This window comes from Arachis ipaensis, chromosome B1 (genome assembly GCF_059453495.1).
Source record: "Arachis ipaensis isolate K30076 ecotype BB chromosome B1, ASM5945349v1, whole genome shotgun sequence".
NCBI classification, from domain to species: Eukaryota; Viridiplantae; Streptophyta; class Magnoliopsida; order Fabales; family Fabaceae; genus Arachis; species Arachis ipaensis.
In genome coordinates this window covers 29,024,043-29,042,819 of record NC_142436.1, presented here as the reverse complement: position 1 = coordinate 29,042,819, position 18,777 = coordinate 29,024,043, and the positions used below count along the sequence as shown (strand labels likewise).

At 32.3% G+C, this 18,777-nt stretch overlaps 3 protein-coding genes across 3 annotated transcripts; 1 reads left to right on the top strand and 2 right to left on the bottom strand.

Moving 5' to 3' along the window:
• Nucleotides 1-825: 825 nt before the first annotated feature.
• Nucleotides 826-3,801, bottom strand: LOC110269133 (uncharacterized). Its single transcript, XM_088503343.1, has 12 exons — nt 3,677-3,801; nt 3,374-3,460; nt 3,079-3,144; nt 2,900-2,995; nt 2,711-2,776; nt 2,143-2,626; nt 1,966-2,055; nt 1,722-1,850; nt 1,497-1,631; nt 1,249-1,361; nt 1,085-1,178; nt 826-999 (listed from the first exon to the last, which is right to left on the bottom strand). Exons 1-12 carry the CDS (start codon nt 3,799-3,801, stop codon nt 826-828), a joined length of 1,659 nt encoding a protein of 552 aa, XP_088359469.1.
• An 813-nt stretch (nt 3,802-4,614) lies between these two features.
• Nucleotides 4,615-6,500, bottom strand: LOC148576069 (uncharacterized). Its single transcript, XM_088502671.1, has 4 exons — nt 6,314-6,500; nt 5,426-5,707; nt 4,819-5,312; nt 4,615-4,746 (listed from the first exon to the last, which is right to left on the bottom strand). Exons 1-4 carry the CDS (start codon nt 6,498-6,500, stop codon nt 4,615-4,617), a joined length of 1,095 nt encoding a protein of 364 aa, XP_088358797.1.
• A 2,340-nt stretch (nt 6,501-8,840) lies between these two features.
• Nucleotides 8,841-17,049, top strand: LOC107628043 (sister chromatid cohesion protein PDS5 homolog C-like). Its single transcript, XM_088503327.1, has 4 exons — nt 8,841-8,866; nt 9,371-9,522; nt 10,122-10,325; nt 16,975-17,049. Exons 1-4 carry the CDS (start codon nt 8,848-8,850, stop codon nt 17,047-17,049), a joined length of 450 nt encoding a protein of 149 aa, XP_088359453.1. The 5' UTR covers nt 8,841-8,847.
• Nucleotides 17,050-18,777: the final 1,728 nt, after the last annotated feature.

Here is an 18,777-nt window from a genome sequence, read left to right as displayed (position 1 = left end):
GAGATGGAAGCATTAAAAGCCAAAAGGAAGGGGACATCTTCTTTATCCCACGAAGACGCCAACTTGGAATCCGTTAACGAGCTTCAAAGCCCGCCAAGGATTCGAACAAGAGGACGTCCAAAAAACAGGCTAGGTTCAAAGCTGGAGAAACATATCGCAAATGCCACAAAGAAGAAGAAGACGAAAGTTTTAAGCGAGGTAAAAGTAATCTTCTTTAAATTTGTGGCGATTGAGTTTATTTTTCTCGTTAATAGGTTAGCTAATGTGTGAGTGTTATATTCAGATAAACCTGTTTGATGCCGCATCAGCAGCGCATTCAAATTCCAGCCAATATCAAGGACACGTTATGAATTATCAGTTCAGTGTACCAGCAGCAGGGGATAACTCTTTGGGTGTATAGTTTTATAGAATATGGGTGTAAAATCACTGTTCTTTTGGGTGTATTTTTGTTCATTGACAATTTACATATAGAACAAAAGTTCTAAAAATTCGCAGGTTTTGGGTGTATATTTGATTTGATGTTTTTCTTACATATAATTCATACATTTTGAATACAGCACAGACAGTTTGGGTGTATATTTTATGCAATCTTGGGTGTATTATTAGACCTGCGTTGGGTGTAACAGTTTATAATTTGCGTTTATATATGCCTTGATTTTTTCCTTCATATTTTACCACCTGTAATACAGGTTTTGAATACAGCACAGACAGTTTAACAGCACAGATAGTTTAACTATGCAAAAAAATATACATGGAATAGAAGTTGTTGATAAATGGCAAATATTTACAGCATTTGTTCAATTTACAAACTACCCAGCAGTTGGATTACGCAGTTTCTATATCAGCAGAATTTATCTGACTAAACGGACTCAATAATACAGAGGATGGCTTCAACAGCCTTATAGCACTACTCTCCCTAATTGCCCGATCTCTTTCTTTATTCATCTCACTGAATAGTATCCGGGAAGCATACTCCACTCTATAGTGGTCCACCTCCTCCTACAATTAAAAAGTATATTCTGTTTAAACAGCAATATTAATTCAGTAAAGTAATACAGAGTTATATAGTTCTAAAGACAGTTACCTGTGGCCAATTATCCCATTCATACTTCCCCTTTTTGATGTTTTCCGGCTCAATTAACTCCATCCACTTCATAACGTAGATAGCGCAGTCATAGCTGAAAACGAAGAAAATAAATTACAAATCTCATTTACGAAAGTTTAATGTTCAGACTCAAAAATTTATACCTTGTTTTTTGGCCTGATATTTTAACATATGATGATTTAATTTTCTTCTCGTTCTCCCCTTTCTGCAGAGGTTCCCCGCCGGCATATGTTATCAATCTTGAAAATACATATCCCTTAAATAGGAAAACAAATCAGTAATACACCCGAATAAATGTACAAGATACACCCAGCTGAATGGACAATATACACTCAACACAACTAACGAAATAGACCTAAATATTAAAGTAAAGAAGACAGAGGCAACTTACAGTGAATTTATTAACCTGCTTTCTCTCATCGCTTGGAGCTTTTTTGTGTAGCGGGTCAAGTATATGACATTTCCGCGTTGTTGTATTTATCAGCCATAACCACCAATGCCCCAAGTGGCAAACAGGAGCAAAAATCTAAAGGATTCCCACATTTCAACAGTGCATTATTTTATTTGGCATATAAGTAAATAAGCGTACTAACAAATTTAGCAAACAAAAACTTACATATAGATGCGAAGTTAATTTTTTTCTATCTATGAAGGGAATGAAACTCGGGTAGGCTTCCACCCTGAATTCCTTATTCGTTTTCGATGATACGAATTCCCCCTTTGGGTGATCCGAAAGTGCCATGCTCTGCAAGAATTGCGAAACAAGAAATGAAATACTAAACTTACACCCAATTGAACGTAAAAAATACACCCAAATCAATACAGAAAATACACTCAAAGTTCGTAGAAGTAACACTTACCACAATATCGGGGGGGGGGAGACAGTATATTTGTTCTTGAAACCTCTTTTCAGTTTTCTGGTTGAGGATGAGGCAGATGGCAGATACAATCTAGAAATATATGCCGAAATCAATTTTACATTAATAAGCATTGCAATTGACTTTGGTGTAAAAACATTAATGTTATTCTAATATTACCTGAGATTCTATATCACTTTTTGCCTGGAGGGATACAAGGTGCATTCTCATCAAAATGTATTCTCCTTGGCCAATCAGAGTGCACATTTCCTCATACTCGTTAGTATTACCATCTGCATCTTCCTTCAGTCTCGTCCCCCAGATGTAGCACTTTTGTTTCATATCATCCGTAATCTGATATAATCCCCCAGGAGTTTGAAACTTTGCAGAACTTTCTCCCCCAGTCTCCCTCTGAATTTGTGGACTTTTGTTTTTTCCCTTCGCCGCACTGCTTGCTATTTTTTGGACCAAATCGTCCAATTGTTCTATCAAATTTGCAGATTCTGGAGATTTTGCCCTTTCTGTCTCCTGCGTTGACGCCCCCTCCTGGCTTGAATTAGTCAATCCAAGGATGAATGATGGCACCCCTAGATCTGTTTTAGGAACATAGGATGCTGTCCGTGCCATCATCAACAGGGCAGCAGCGTCTTCTGCGTCTGGATGACTGCGTCATCATGTATAAGAATAAGAATAAGAATAAGAATATACGGATGATAAGCAAAGATTGATTTTAGTCTGATGAACTTACATTTTAGTTGGAGCTGGGGGAAGCGTGGGTGTGGTCTCTTGAAGTTGTTTGGGGGGTTCAGGAGTGCTGCACAGTTACAAAAAATTAATCAAGGCGTAAAAAAAACTAATCAGGAACAATATACACCCAAACTGTTAGCAAATATACACCCAAACTCTAAACAAATATACACTCAATACTATTTCTTACGTTTCTGTAGTCCCTTCAATCTGTAGCATAGGGGTTGGTTCAAAATCTGTCTCAGTGGTTGTTTGGGATGCCGGCACAAAAACCTGAATCGGGACTCTAAATAAGAAGAAAAATGAAAGGTTAACAACGCCTTTGAAAATAATAAGCTTATAAGGTTGAAATATTCTTGGAAAACTCACACTGCAAGCGCATCCGACGGTGTCTGTTCCCTCACAACCATCATATTCGAATCAGTCGGACTCAACCTAAAATACACCCAAAGAAATTCAAAAAATACACCCGAACAATTCAAAAAGAAGACAGGCTTTGTTTTTTTGAGAACTTACATACTTGCAGTTTTTGCTTTTTTTTTCCTGCCTTTTTTTTCTTGAATAAAATAATAAAGGGCTTTTTTTCTAAAAAAAATATATACAGAATTAGAAGTAGAAGGGTAATAGAAGAACAAAAGTAACGGTTATTTGAATGAGAAATTACATGCTCTGTGACGGCTGGTTTACACTACTCTGTTCTGTGCGCCCTTGAGAGGAAGGACCATCACTTCCCAAGTTCACAACCGGTATTCTAAAACAGATCTCATGTTATTCAGACAAAATAAGATACAGGTATAAAATACACCCAAATGAATGTACAAAATACAACCAACCGAACAACAAACTTAATATCCCAACTTATTAAACAACATACACCCAACTTGATCCACAAAATACACCCAAATGGTTTCACAAAATACACCCAAATCATGATAACAAGATTTTATTAAATAATAAAGCTTCTTACGTTTCAGATGACACATAGCGACCTTCTGTCGATCGTAGGTCAGCTTGGTTCTCCCTGGGAAACAAGAAACAATTATTAGCAAACAAAACACACCAAAATCTGAAATACACAGCCCAGCAAGACATACCCCTCTGCAGCAGATTTATCAACATTTTCCCTTAGCCATTCATCTAGTTCGTCACTTGATATTTCATATGTCTCACTACATTCATAAAAGAAGACGTTAACAAAAATAATTACGATGATAGACGGTAATATAGCTTACGAGGTACTGTACCCGTCAAAGTATTGATCTTCTTTAGGAGGTGAATCCTCCACAACAACTTTTTTCTTTTTTGGTTGTGTTTTGGGTGGAAAAAAAAAGAGTACCAATCAGAAATAAAAAATTAATTTTATCACAGAATATTATGCAAAGAAGTGCTTACTTTTTTTGTGTTATTTTTGTTTTTTTCTTTTTCTTCTCCTTCTCTGCAGGTGATGATTCTTCGCTCCTATAAGTTAATAATAGACACTTCAGTTAATACACGAAATCTTTATAATGAAGCTAAAAGAAATGAGTAATAATTTCAGGACATTACTCATCACTTGGTTTAGATTTAGATTCTGAATCAGAATCTGACTCCTCTTGCCTCTGCTTTCTTTTTCTGGAGTCCATTCTGGAAGGCAAACAATCATTATTTAGAACATACTAAAAATACACCCGAATGAATTCACAATATACACCCAACTGAATATACAATATACACCCAACGCAGCAAACGAACACACCCAGCTTAATAAACTACACACACCCAACGTGATCAACAAAATACACCCAACTCGAAAAAGAAATTACACCCAAGTATGGTACTTACTTTTTCCCCTTTTTGCTGGGGTGTTTTCTTCCTGAATCCTCTGAGTCTTCTTGAGTCTCAGACTCAGAGGTAGAAGTGTCACTGTCAGTAGCTGTTTCTGTCTCCAAAGACGATGTTGGACTCGCCTTCCTTTTTTTTGTTTTTTTTATTTCTTGTTTTTTTTCTTTTTTTTTTCATTTTTTCTCTTGCTCTTGTCTCCGCCATCTTCACAATCCCCTGAAACATTAGATATTTTAGCTAGCAGCATTCAGGTAAATAAAATACAAGCAACATATTATGTTTACTTACCAAAATTTCCTCTCTTTCTGCAGTCATTCTTTCCACCAACTGCTCCTTAGTCCAGTTGGCAATCCAAGGCTTTGGTGGTCTTTCAGCCCTCTTCTTGCCTTTGTTTTCAGAAAGATGAAAGTATATTATCATCAGGGCAAAGAGGCAGCCATCAATTGCCTTCTTCTTCTTCTCCTGGTAGTCTGTGATGCCCTTGATCATGAAGGTCAAAACATGCCCCCCCCCCCAGTTTCTCTCCGATATGCCGTCCATCTTAAAAATTGGGGTCAGGTGCACGGGTGATATTTTGTTTATCGTCGTTGGCAAAAGGAACGCCATCTGTATGTAGAGGATGAATATCCTCTTGAACATCAGGCGTTCCTCTTCGTTGCCAACGCCGATTTCCATCATTTCATCGGTAAGACTTTTGAGGGTCTTACCCTGAAATCTTCTAAAAATTATTTTGTCATCATCAGAGAGTTGCTTATACTCAACTTTCTCAGGAAACAGATTTCCTACAAAAAGGAAAACAACAAAGTATCAAAGTCGGTTCAAATACACCCAAGCATCAACCTTAAATACACCCAAGCATCAACTTAATATACACCTATAATTTTGAGCTAGTTACCTGTTGCATTGATGCCAAGCGCATCACCTATTGTTTTTGGTGTTATTTGGAAAGAACCATATCCTGTCTTCAGTCTGTTCTCCCCAAGTTTGAAGTTGTTTGCCAGTTCCCTTAAGAGTTGGTGATCCACCCTTAGTGGTGGGATGTGCATCAACCCACCGAATCTGAGATCCCTCACAATTGCCTTCTTCTCCTCAGTCATGTTTCTGAACTTATCACTCAGGAGATGTGTGGCACACTTAAGGTCTTTTGTTTGGTTTCTTGCTGCCATTTTCTCTGAAACAAAAAATACACCCAAAGACATCAGTAAGATACACCCATATATATGATTCAGATACACCCATTAATAACAGTAAGATACACCCATAGATATGATTCAGATACACTCATTGATAACAGTGAGATACACCCATAGATATGATTCAGATAAATCCATATATATCAGTCAGGTATCACTCAAACATGCTTCAATATCAAATTAATTGAGATATCAGTAAGATACACGCATATATGAGTCAGATACACCCATTGATAACAGTAAGATACACCCATATGTAAGAATCAGATACACCCATTGATAACAGTGAGATACACCCATAGATATTATTCAGATACATCCATATATATCAGTCAGATATCAGTCAAACATGCTTCAATATCAAGCCACATTACAAGTTCAAGCAGTATACACCCCCCAATCTACGGAATAAACCCCCAAAAATCAACAACAATAGCAGGAGAACTTAGAACAAGAACGTAGAATGACGTAGAACTTAGAAGAACAACGTAGAACTTAGAACAGTGTAACAAAGAAGCAAGAATAATAGTAAACCCTAGAAGAATGACGTAGAAGAAAAATAAAATATACAGGAATCTTAATGAACTTACGTTGAGTATTGTTGCTTTGTTTTCTCTTCAGATTCGTCACGGAGAGTTTGATGGTGTTTTGATGGAGGTTTCGAAGAACGATTTGTATATTTTGAACTTTGATTTTCGCTCGAAAATGGAAGGGTTTCCTTGTTTTCGAAGCGTTTTGAGAAGTGGAAGAAGTGGAAGAAGTGGAAGAGTTTCCCATACGTAACGGTTGTAGTGTTGAGCGCGTGATTTCGACGCGCCATGTTATCTCTCTTTATGCGCGTGGTTTCTATTTGGGCTGGGCCAACTTGTAAACTTGTAAGCTTGTATGTATAGCCCAGCCCTTTAATTTAAAGATGTTATCATGTGAGTATTTTTCTTAAAAAATACACTAAAAATAAATTCTACTCATATATAGGAAATTAAGTATGTAATACAAGGTATTAGAAAGCTGACGTATTCCACCCACCCGCACACAGATTATAAATGTATTTGGAATACATGCTATGATGTAAGGTTCTTGACCAGGACATGGTTGAAATAAACAACAAAAAAATCATTATATTTTCAACATATATATTATTTAAAAAGAAAGAGTTAATTTGCTAGTTTTATAAAATCTCACTCATATAATTAAGTAAACATGTGGGTTATAGTTTTATCATATGTGCACATATAGTATTATTTATGAAACTTGCTATCAATGATTCAAAATGCTCATGTATGTATATATTAGTACTAAAGTATAATAGCAATTTATTTTACATCTTAATTGATTATTTTGCCAGCTAAGTAGTATTTTACATTGTTATTATTTTAAGTATTTCACCTCATGTATATGTTAGTGAAATTAAATGAAATATGTATTATTAATCTTATGAATTTCTATATTGTTTTAGATATCAGGTTCTAACAAAAATAAGCATTTGTCAATTAAAGTATGAAAATTTATTAATAAAAAAGTGATTAGTACTCACAAAACTAAGCTTTTATTTACTAAACTTATAAAATCACAAACTCCTGAAAAAGCCTTTAGCATTATGTACTTCATCTCACTACAAGAAAAAGTGTATTTATCGACGTAAAAAATCGACGGCTATCTCTCTCGTCGATAATTTTCGACGGCTTGCTGTCGATATTTTTAAAAAAAATAATTAAAAATAAAATAATAAAATCGACAGTTTGGTCGTCGATTTTTTAATGATACATTAAATCTATCTTTACTATCGTCATATTGTCGACAAACCGGGGGTTGAATATACTTTGTTTTTAAAATTGACGGATATAGCGTCTATTTTAATATTTAAAATATCGACAACCTTTTCGTCGATAAATTTGAACGGTCCAGATTGCTTTCTGAAATTAAATAAATGGTGTGGATTTAATATATAAAATAGATGCTAAAGGCGTCGCTTTTTTTCAAATTAAAATCGACAAACTTACCGTCGATTTTTTTTTGCTAAATACACCAACCCCACGCCCACTTCCTGCTCCAAGTTCATAAACACAATTTTATCCTTTTCTGCATTCGAGCGTATCAGAATTCAGAAACACCAACCTTCATTCTCCTCTGCTGGCATCACAGTTGTGCCGCCATCACTCTGTTTGCTCGCGCCGCCACTGTCGCTCCTCAGGTATCCCCTTCAATTTCATTTGGAAATTCCTAAATTCCCCTTGATCCTCTCCACGCCGATGACCCCTCTGCTCTTCAGGTATCCCCCAAACCCTAAATTCCCCTTTCCCCATTCGATTTTCTCTTGTTTTCAGCTTCTGCTTCATGCTAATTTGCTTCTCCTGTTCTATTTTTTTCCAATTAGATTCGTGTGCCAGAAAGTTGTGATCTTGTTGCTGTTGGAGCATTTGCTGTGGCATTTGGCACTTCTCATGTAGCACTTGTGCATAGAGCTAATTTAACCTCTGGTCAGGTATGTCATATGTAGTTAATTTTTATTTATTTATTTGTTGGTTATGTTTATATCTCTTTGGAGTGGTTCAAAAGTTGATAAAATTGTAGGTGTTAGTGGTTTTGGGTGCAACAGGAGGTGTAGGACTTGCAGCTGTTCAAATTGGAAAAGCGTGTGGTGCCATTGTCATTGCTGTTGCTAGGTAGTACTAATTTGTTTCAATGCAAGGTTGAATATGACTGATATAATTGTTCTGCATTTAATTGATATTTCCATTTACTAGGTATCCTTTGGAGTTGAATGTTTATTGTTTTGCATAACTCGGTTTCAGGGGAGCTGAAAAGGTGCAGATTTTGAAGACTCTTGGTGTTGATCATGTCATCCCTGCTAACATAGCTCTTGTTAAGGTATACTATATCATAAGTTAAGTCTTGATTGATCTAATTATACTAAAGAGCTTATCTATTATGGAACCTCTATATTTGCTTATCTATATTAAAGACACTCTGAGTCAATGAGTGGTTCAGAAAATTACATGCAAGTCTTTTTTCATAACATATTCAATTTTTAATTATAACTAGCTTGTGCAGTGAATCAATTATTAGTAACAATGATAAGTCTTATCCTACAAAGCAAACTAATTACATGAATGTATATGCTACTATGAGCAGGAAAACAACTGGTTTGTCTTTGCTTTTTTCATATATTTTATTTTTTCATGCTTATTTCATCCTGGCAATGTAATGATTATGTTTTTCCATTTTTTCTTTTGGGCATACTTATGACTTTTCCTATATATCTTATATAAGTGCAATTTTTTTATGTCATTTTGAAGTAAGCTTCTACCTTTATGTCATTTTGGGTTTCTCTTGTTTTTAATTTCAGCGAATGATCGACTAAGTTAGATGATTTAACTATTTTTGTCTCTGCTCAATGAAGTGTATTGATGAATCTGTGTTCTGTTTGTGCTTAATATTTTTAACAGTGGGGTTCAAATTGATGGATCTGTGTTCTGTTTGTGCTTAATATTTTTAACAGTGGGGCTCAATGAAGTGTATTGATGGATCTGTGTTCAATAAAGTGTATTGATGCATGTCAAACACTTTGCTACAAACCCCTGAGCTGTGTTAATTTGATTTGATAGCTTAGGGCTATAAATTTGACCATCCCAGTTACTGTTTTTCAGTGACTTTGTGTTTTGTGATCACAAAGAGAATGGCATCCACTAATGAGACTGAAAATATGGGTGAGAGTGATACTGTGAAGAACCTTAAACATGTCGAGAGGAAACTTCTCAGATGCAATGTTCCTATTGATGAGCTTCCTGAAGTGCTTGATGTAACGTCTTCTTTTCCCTTTTCTTGAAATATCTATATATGTTTCTGTTTCTGATTGGTTTTTGTGTCATGAGTTTTATTTTGTTTTCTTAATTGATCATGGATTCCTTGTTCAGCTGAATGATTGCTTGTTGATTGGGATTTTAGTTTCTGGTGTGAGTTCTTGTTTTTGTTGTAATTATCTATGTCTTGCTCACAATTTGAACATTTTGTGTGTGAGTGTGTGTTTGGGAGTTCTAACATCCAAAGGATTAGTACATGCAAATTCTTAATAGTTTACAAAAGAAATTGAAAATCATCATTAGTATGATTGGTTTTTATTTAACTAGCATTTGCCCTTAGGATTTGATGGAGTTAATCTGTAATGGGTTAACCCAAAGTGGGTGTTTATCTATGTAGATGCTTAATAGCAAAGGTTTAATTTATGCTAGTTGGAAAAACCAAGTGGATTCGAGTAATGATGCGAATTCGAAATATAGTCATTGATCACAATGATTTTTTTCCCAAGTTCAGAACAAATTTAGACAACACTATCACAAAAAGTGTTCCGTTGCCATGTAAACTGATTTCATTATTGGTTTTTGGCTCTGTAACTTTCAGAATCTGGACCTGATACTATCAACAGTCAATCAATTACCAAGTGAGCCAATTCAGGAAGCACTTGTACCTTCCATGAAAGCATTGATTTCTGATGAACTTCTAAGGCACACAGATGAGGATATTAAGATTTCGGTTACATCTTGCATTGCTGAGATTACAAGAATTACAGCCCCGGATACCCCTTACGACGATGAACAGATGAAGGTACTGATTGATTTTAGTCTGATGCAATTGTCATTTTTCATTCAAACAACTCTCTATTGATTTACTTGCTTACATGCAGCTCCTTGTGCCTCTGTTTCTCTTGATTTCATATCGTCCTTTTCAATTTGTATGAACAATTTTTAATAGGATAGCTAGCAATGCTTTCAGCCTCTTTTTTGGTATTAAACACACCACATTCTTAAGAATTATTTTTATTTTTATATTTAAAAGTTTATTTGTCTTGTTATCTAATATTCTGTATAAATTTTATTTTTATATTTAAAAGTTTATTTGTATTAACGGTTTATTATTTTTCAAATAGAAAAAGAAAAATTAAAACATATAACTATTAAAATCGACGGCAAAGTTGTCGCTTTTAAAAGTTAAAATAGACAAATCTAAACAATTAAATCGACGGCAACTGTGTCGATTTTATTCAATCACATATCGACGGCGTTGTCGTCGATTTTATTAAACATATTATAGACAAAAGTGTTGTTGATTTTATTGAGTTAAATATCGACACAAAAGCTGTCGATTTTATTGAATCAATTATCGACAAATAAGACGTCGATTTTAAATAATAATATCGACGGCAATGTTGTCGATTTTATTAGGAATGTAAAATTCTCACACCCATATTACAGACGGAACGAACGTCGATTTTATTAAATTATTATCGACGGCCATGAAAGCCGTCGATTTTATTAGCATTTTAAAAAATCGACAAGCTTTATAGCGACCAACTGCGCCGTTTATTTTGCCGTCGAATTTCAATATTATCGACGGCTAAGCCGTTGATTTGGCCGTCGATTTTAACGACGTTTCTTGTAGTGTCTATCTTCGAAGCCATCACAAAAATCCAAGAAAATTTTATCTTTCTATAGCCATCATACATCATACTCTTAATTTTGAACAAGATTTACATCATGCTCACTCATTAAATAAAAATCATTAAGAAAATAAATCTCTTAATCAAGAAAGTGAATTTGTTACTTAAGAAGGCCTCTTAAAAATAATACCTTTTAAAAATGAATAAGTATAACAATCACTTTTTTTATTGTTTTTATTGTGAATGCATATTTAATTACTCATTATTTGACCTGTTTATAAGTTTAATTCATATACTGCTGTTGGTTGTATAACAACTGCCTTTAAAAGTAAATATTCATAATGTTGCCCCTACATGAATACATGTCAATGTTCAAATGCGAGATTTATGATTTATTAAATTTAAAGTAAATATTTATTATCATTTTTTTTTCATATTTTGATATTATACATAGTACTTAATCATTTGTATATGTATATTTTCTTTTATAAGAATACTGTATGTGGGATGCTCAACATAATACAAGAATTCGTCAAATATTTTATTAAAGAGAGTGCTCGATTAAAAAAGTTGATGAGTCATGAGAGAGTTAGTTATTCAAAAGACTCTAATTATGTACTTAAAAGTATATTCCTACACCAGTTTGGCATCAACTATTGCATTATTGAACTATAAATTTGCATTTTCAGAACAGATTAGTGGCAAATATTGTGAACTGAGCTTCAAATATTGGTAGTTCCATGCACTCTGGTGATTTCATATCTATGGGTGAACACGCCTGCAGAATGATAAGATTCATAAAAATAGTTTAATTTTAATACTTGTTCTTATTATGAACAGAGCTTTTTTATTCTCTTTTCTTTTTGTGAATTAAAATTACAATATTATAAGAGAAAGCTACAGGAGTAAAATATTCTCTAAATGAGGTTTATATCAAATGCCATATCAAAAAGAATAAAAATTGGATTGATGAAAAATCTGAGAGAGCCATTGTATGTGTGCTAGTTTGTTCTTCTTCTTTTTTCTTTCAAAAAGATAATTTTCACTATATGTTAGTATTTATTGATGGTATATTTAGTTGCAATTAAAATGGATTAGTTTAATTTTGTAGGGTAAATTCAAAAAGCTAAAGATAAAACTCTCTCAAGTAACTTTATTCTTTGATAATGAAGGAGTTGTTGAGGCATCTAATAGAAGTCTAGAAATGTTAGATGATTACACTATTTAAAATGAAGTTTTGTCGAAGAAAAAAAAGGGAGCTGCTTTTGGTTTAAGTTTTTTTGGTTTATATCTCTCTTCAAATGCAGAAAGAAAAGGCAAAGAAGCAAGAAGTTAAGTTGGATGGTGCTGAACGCAAATTAAAATGTCAAGAATATCAACTAAAAGTTTAACAAAAAAAAATTGATTTTACTAAAAAAAATACTTCATATTTTTATATAAACAATAAAATCTCCCACTACCTTTAACTTTATTTAAATTTATAAAAACTGAATTTAGAACAGACTTTAGTGATGATGATAATAACATTATTAGTGATTAATGTCTAAAGTATTTTTGTTTATTGATTAGATTAAAAAATCTTTAGGTAAACTAGTTATTAAGTTTTAGTTTATTTATAATTAGTGACTTTTAAAGCTCTTTTTTGTTTTAGATTAATAGGTTTTCATTGTTTTAGTTTGATTAGATTTATGGACATGAGTATTTTGTTTCTTATAGAGTCCCAAGTCTTTTACTACTTAGAATTTGATTTAAATTTAAATAACTTTTTTTATGATTTTATTATATATTTATATACATCACGTCATTGATGACATGAATGAAGAATTTGTTTAAATATTATAATTGCTTTTAATATTGAAGATAACATTTATATAAAGTTTTTATTAAAATTATTATTTTACAAATATATACATATATATATAGAAATTGCCGTTTATATAAAGTTTTTATTAAATTTTTTGTCCAAAAATTGTTTGAATAATAATTAGATATGTAGGAAATTTCTGAGAACAATTTTTTTATTTTGTATGAAATTTTTTTAAAATATGTAAATTATTGTTAGTTAAATCTGTCTGAAATTTAATAAAAAAAAAATTATTTTTTAAGATTTGTCTGAATTAAAGTATTTTTTGTTTGAAATTTATTATTTATATATTAATTAATTTGTTTGAAATTCATCTAAAATGCATCATAATAAATAAAAATTTGACAAATAAATGTCTATTTAAAATTTATCATAAAATTATCTGAAAAAATAGAGTTTTAAACGAAATATAATTTAGCAACAAAGATTTTTGGGACGAACAAAATTTGTCTAAATTTTATCTAAAATAAAAATTATATCTAATTTATTTAAAATTTATTTTAAGGATAAAACACTATAATAAGCTAAAGAGAATGAAATTTTACACAAATAAGCCAAATGAAAAACTGGTTCATGAATCCACTAATGCATATTACTATATAGTTCGAATTAGGTTCATTCGAACTCTATTCACACATAATTCGAATCATGTTGATTCGAATTATACACAAACGCACACACACTAATTCGAATCTTGATTCGAATTACACTAACACACGCTGCACATAGTAATTCGAATTGACCAGATTCGAATTACTCATGATTTAATTCTGCCCATTTTTTATTAAAAAATTAATAATTGATTAAAAAATTAATAATTTAAAAATTAAAAAATATATTTTTTATTTCATGCATTAAAAAAAAGCTAACAAAATATTTTATTACGAGACTTCTTTAAAATATTAATGAGCTATCAATTCGAATTTCATATAATACTCTTTTGCGCATTTTTAATAGCTCATGAATATTTTTTTATAAATTTTTTAAATAAATTTATTTAAATTATACCACAAAAAATATTTTATTCTATACAAAATAATTTTAAAAAATGGCTTAAAAGATGTTAGGAGTACTATAAAAATTTGTAATGTCCTAATGACTTAGGACATTAAAGAAATACTCTACATAGTCAATAATAATTTAGAAATTAAAAAAAAATATAGTTATAACCAGTATTTACCTAAATTACTAGAATATTACAAATTTTTATAGTACTCCTAACATTTTTTAAGCTATTTTTTTTAAAATTGTTTTGTATAGAAAATGGCTTAAAATGACTTAAAATGGCTTAAAATATCCTTTATTCTAGGCAAAATAATTTAAAAAAATGGCTTAAAAAAATGTTAGGAGTACTATAAAATTTTGTAATGTCCTAATGACTTAGGACATTAAAGAAATACTCTACAAAGTCAATAATAATTTAGAAATTAAAAAAAATATAGTTAGAACCGGTATTTATCTAAATTACTAGGACATTACAAATTTTTATAGTACTCCTAACATATTTTTAAGCCATTTTTTTTAAATTGTTTTGCCTAGAACAAAGGGAATTTTAAGCCATTTTAAGCCATTTTCTATGCAAAATAATTTAAAAAAATAGCTTAAAAATGTTAAGAGTACTATAAAAGTTTGTAATATTCTAGTAATTTAGGTAAATACTTGTTATAACTATATTTTTTTAATTTCTAAATTATTATTGACTATGTAGAGTATTTCTTTAATGTCCTAAATTATTAGGACATTACAAATTTTTATAGTACTCCTAATATCTTTTAAGCCATTTTTTAAAACTATTTTGTATAGAATAAAATATTTTGTTAGTTTTTTTAATGCATGAAATAAATTATATATTTTTTAATTTTTAAATTATTAATTTTTTTAATCAATTATTAATTTTTTAATAAAAAAATGGGTAGAATTAAATCATGAGTAATTCGAATATGGTCAATTCGAATTACGATGTGCAGCGTGTGTGAGTATAATTCGAATCAACATGATTCGAATTAATGTGTGTGCGCGTTTGTGTATAATTCGAATCAACATTATTCGAATTATGTGTGAATAGAGTTCGAATAAACCTGATTCGAACTATATAGTAATGTGCATTGGTGGATTCATGAACGAGTTTTCCATTTAGCTTATTTGTGTAAAATTTTATTCTCTTTGGCTTATTATAGTGTTTTACCCTTATTTTAACTTCATCCAAAATCTGTCCCAGAAAATGCTAATTTCTAGTAGTATTACAAGTAATGGATTTAAATCCTCTAAATTTTAAATTTTACTTTAGAGAATAAAGTGTAACTTTTTACCATTTATTTCATAGATATGACAAAAAAATATAAAAAAATTATTTAAAAATAAAAAATCACACTTTATTCTCTAAAATAAATTCAAAATTTAGAGGATCTAAATTCGCAAGCAAATAGAGAATCAAGCTAACGACTAAAGTTGTTGGCAAAAAACTTCATTATCACAATAAAAATTGTTGCAAAACCTTTGCAGCAACACTTTGTGACACAACATGCGGCATTTTTTTGTTAGGATTTTTTTTTTTTTTTTTGCCAACAACCTCCTATTTCCACCAGCAAAAAATGTCACTCGAAAAAAAATGTTATTTCTAGTAGTGACATGTTATCCAATGTTTTCCAAGAGCAACTCTTGGGCTAATTTTTTTTGGTATGGAAAAAAAATTGGTGTTTTTGTTGAAAATGGGAGTATTTGGTGTAATTACAGATGGGTGGATTTTTTGGGTGGGAAGCCAACACGTGGGGGGCGTGTTGCAACACGTGGGGGGCGTGGTGGATACGTGGCAGCATTCTGACCAACACGTGGGGGGCGTGTTGGACACGTGGCAGCTTCTTAGCCAACACGTGGGGGGCGTGTTGCAACACGTGGGGGACGTGTTGAATGATTTCCATACTACTGTAATACACTTCAAATATCAATATTCAACCAAAACACCATCTCTCTTTCCATATTAAAAATAATTTCTGCAACTCTTGTGAGGCATTAATTAGTTAGTTTAAAACCCAAAAGCGCAATATATATATATAATGTGAGAATAATTAATTAATTTAATTAAGGGTGTTGAAGTCAAACCCAACTAATAATGGAGGAATCACGATTTACCTTTCTATAAATCAATTTTTAAAGTTATATTTCATTGTTTGCTCTATATTTTATATCCAAGATCTGAGTCATTAGCGAATTCATCGTAAGAGTGTATTTCTCTATATTTCATACTTCATAGTGTGTTCCTCTATTGTTACTCCCACGCTAGTTTGGGAGTAACATGCTCCTACACCTAATTAAAAAAATAATATAATACATAATATGTGTTAGATTAATCAGACAGTAAAAAATTAATTTTAACTTTTTAAAATAGTTATTTACTTATATTTCTTTTAATTATTATTATTATTATTCTTTTAGCTTTACTTGTGTTGCCGCAATAAGGATTTAATAATAATAATAATAATAATAATAATAATAATAATAATAATAATATTTCTTTTAATTATTATTATTATTATTGTTTTAGCTTTACTTGTGTTGCCGCAATAAGGATTTAATAATAATAATAATAATAATAATAATAATTGTTCATACTGTGGTAAAAAAATAAAGTCAGATTCAAAAAGGATAAAAGGTCTATCCAAAAAGACCGTCCTCCTAATTTATCCGACCTCTTAATTAAGAGGTCGGACACGACAAAAAAATATATATTTTTAATTATTTAAATAAGTAATTATTTTTCCAAATCTCTCTTATTATCTCTATCTCCACTAAAGGATAGATACTAACAAATTTTCAAGATAAAGGGATTACCAAAAAAGGTGGAACTACACCAAAAGGTGTGTTAAACTTAGTTTGATTTTGGGCTAATATATGATGACAATCATTATTTGGGTGAAAGTCTAAAGTTGGTCTAATGTGTGTGCTAAGTGATGCAGGCCCATTTATATGTTGCTTCGGCGCATTCTAGTATTGCTTCAGCATCTCAAATTGTTACAACTCCAACACTCTAGCCCATTACGTGCTAATGAACAACAAATCAATCCCCATGAGCCAAGAGAAGAAAGCACCGAACAAAAGAAAGAAAGAGAAGGACATCTGTTAACAATATGGGACAACTGTAACACCATGACAAGAACAAGGACAGTTGGGGTCACTCTCATTACAAGGACATCAGTAAAGCACAACTCTGAACATGGGAGAGCAAAACACAAACTTGCAAGAGAGCAGAAGTAGTGGTGCAGTTCCTCGGACAGCAAAGGTAATGGAGCAGAGGGAGAAAGAAATACATGCTAAAGAATAAAGCAACTCCAAGGACAACAGAGGTGGTGAAATGGTTCCTCGACAAGCAATGATAGTGGAGCAGAATGAAGCAAGATGAAAAATGACTGCATGCCAGCAGAGACAGTTCCAACGGGTAGCTGGTAGAATGGAATTAAAAGAGGCAATGAAGAGCAAATGAGAAGAGCAAGCTGATATTATAAGAGAGGCCTCACTTCAACATTTGAAGGAAGAAAAAGAGAGCACATTCAAGAACATCATCTCAACACTTGAGCTAAATTCTTTTTCTTCTACTAGAGCTTAATTTCTGATTTTCTTTGTTATGGCTATCTTGTGTCATCTTTTGTATTGAGAAAAGGTTGAATATGTGAGTTGAAAAAGGCAAGAGTGATGCATGAAAGAGCCACGAAAATTCTGAGTAATTGATTTATTGAACTAGGATTAGTTCTCCTTGCCAAGTTGGGAGAGCACTTGGTGGTGAATTTAAATCTGTTAAGGTTCCCTTTCCAAGTTGGGACAGTACTTGGGAAGCTGAGCTTTGGTGAAAAAAGCTTAGTGGTAGATACTAGTTGAATTAGGTTGTAATGCAATAGTTTTGGTGAATATAATCAGTTGATTATAGTGAAAATTCCACCATGATTGTGGTGGAGATTGGACGTAGGATTCATGACACTTAGAATCCGAATAAGGAAACATTCGATGCCGTGATTCGTGTGTTAAGTGTTTCAGGCTTTATAGGGCAGGAATGGCTTAGAGAATGGAGAGGAAGCTAGCAAAAATGGAAGGAACACAAGAAACCAAGGAGATAACCAGCGAGCATCGACGCGCACGCATGGCTCACGCGAGCGCGCGATATGGAGAAATTTGCAGCGACGCATGCGCGTGCTTGACGCGTACGCGTGGATTGGAGTTTGCACAAAGACGCGCACGCGTGACTGACCCGTACGCATGACACGCCAAAACAACCAGCGACGTGCATGCATGACATGCGCGATCTGCAGAAATAACAGAAAATGCTGGGGGCAATTTCGGGCCGAGTTTTGACCCAGTTTTCAGCCCAGAAACACAGACTAGAGCAAGGAAACATGCAGAGACTCAACACAGATTCTCATTAGCATAGTTTTAGTTTTTAGATCTGAATCTAGAGAGAAAATTACTCTTCCTCTAAATTTTCTTTTACATTCATAGTTTTATAGTTTATTGCTTTTGCTTTTGGATATTGAAGAGTCATCACCTCCGTTGAAGATACTATTCTAGTTTGTTTCCTTACTCTTTTATTTATTTCATATTCTTAATTCTTGTTTAGAGTTACAATTGGATTATTTTCATGGATTGTTAATGCAAAGGATTACTTTTATTTTTAATTAAATTGCAGTTATTGTCTATCATGTCTTTCTTTTATTCCCTTTTTAATTCTGTGCAAGTACTTCTCATGTCAATATAGTAGATTTTCAACTTGA

Bases quoted from the DNA above. Each gene is read 5' to 3' on its own strand.
- LOC110269133 (XM_088503343.1), bottom strand. From the start codon at position 3,801: ATGTCTTGCTGGGCTGTGTATTTCAGATTTTGGTGTGTTTTGTTTGCT. The intron at 2,996-3,078 runs GTGAGTTTTCCA...CTTCTTATTTAG, and splicing joins CCGTCGGATGCGCTTGCAGT to AGTCCCGATTCAGGTTTTTG. The intron at 2,777-2,899 runs GTAAGAAATAGT...GTAACTGTGCAG, and splicing joins ATTGAAGGGACTACAGAAAC to CACTCCTGAACCCCCCAAAC.
- LOC148576069 (XM_088502671.1), bottom strand. From the start codon at position 6,500: ATGGGAAACTCTTCCACTTCTTCCACTTCTTCCACTTCTCAAAACGCT. The intron at 5,313-5,425 runs GTAACTAGCTCA...TCCTTTTTGTAG, and splicing joins GCTTGGCATCAATGCAACAG to GAAATCTGTTTCCTGAGAAA. The intron at 4,747-4,818 runs GTAAGTAAACAT...CTAATGTTTCAG, and splicing joins CAGAAAGAGAGGAAATTTTG to GGGATTGTGAAGATGGCGGA.
- LOC107628043 (XM_088503327.1), top strand. The intron at 9,523-10,121 runs GTAACGTCTTCT...TGTAACTTTCAG, and splicing joins AGCTTCCTGAAGTGCTTGAT to AATCTGGACCTGATACTATC. The intron at 10,326-16,974 runs GTACTGATTGAT...TAAGTGATGCAG, and splicing joins ACGACGATGAACAGATGAAG to GCCCATTTATATGTTGCTTC.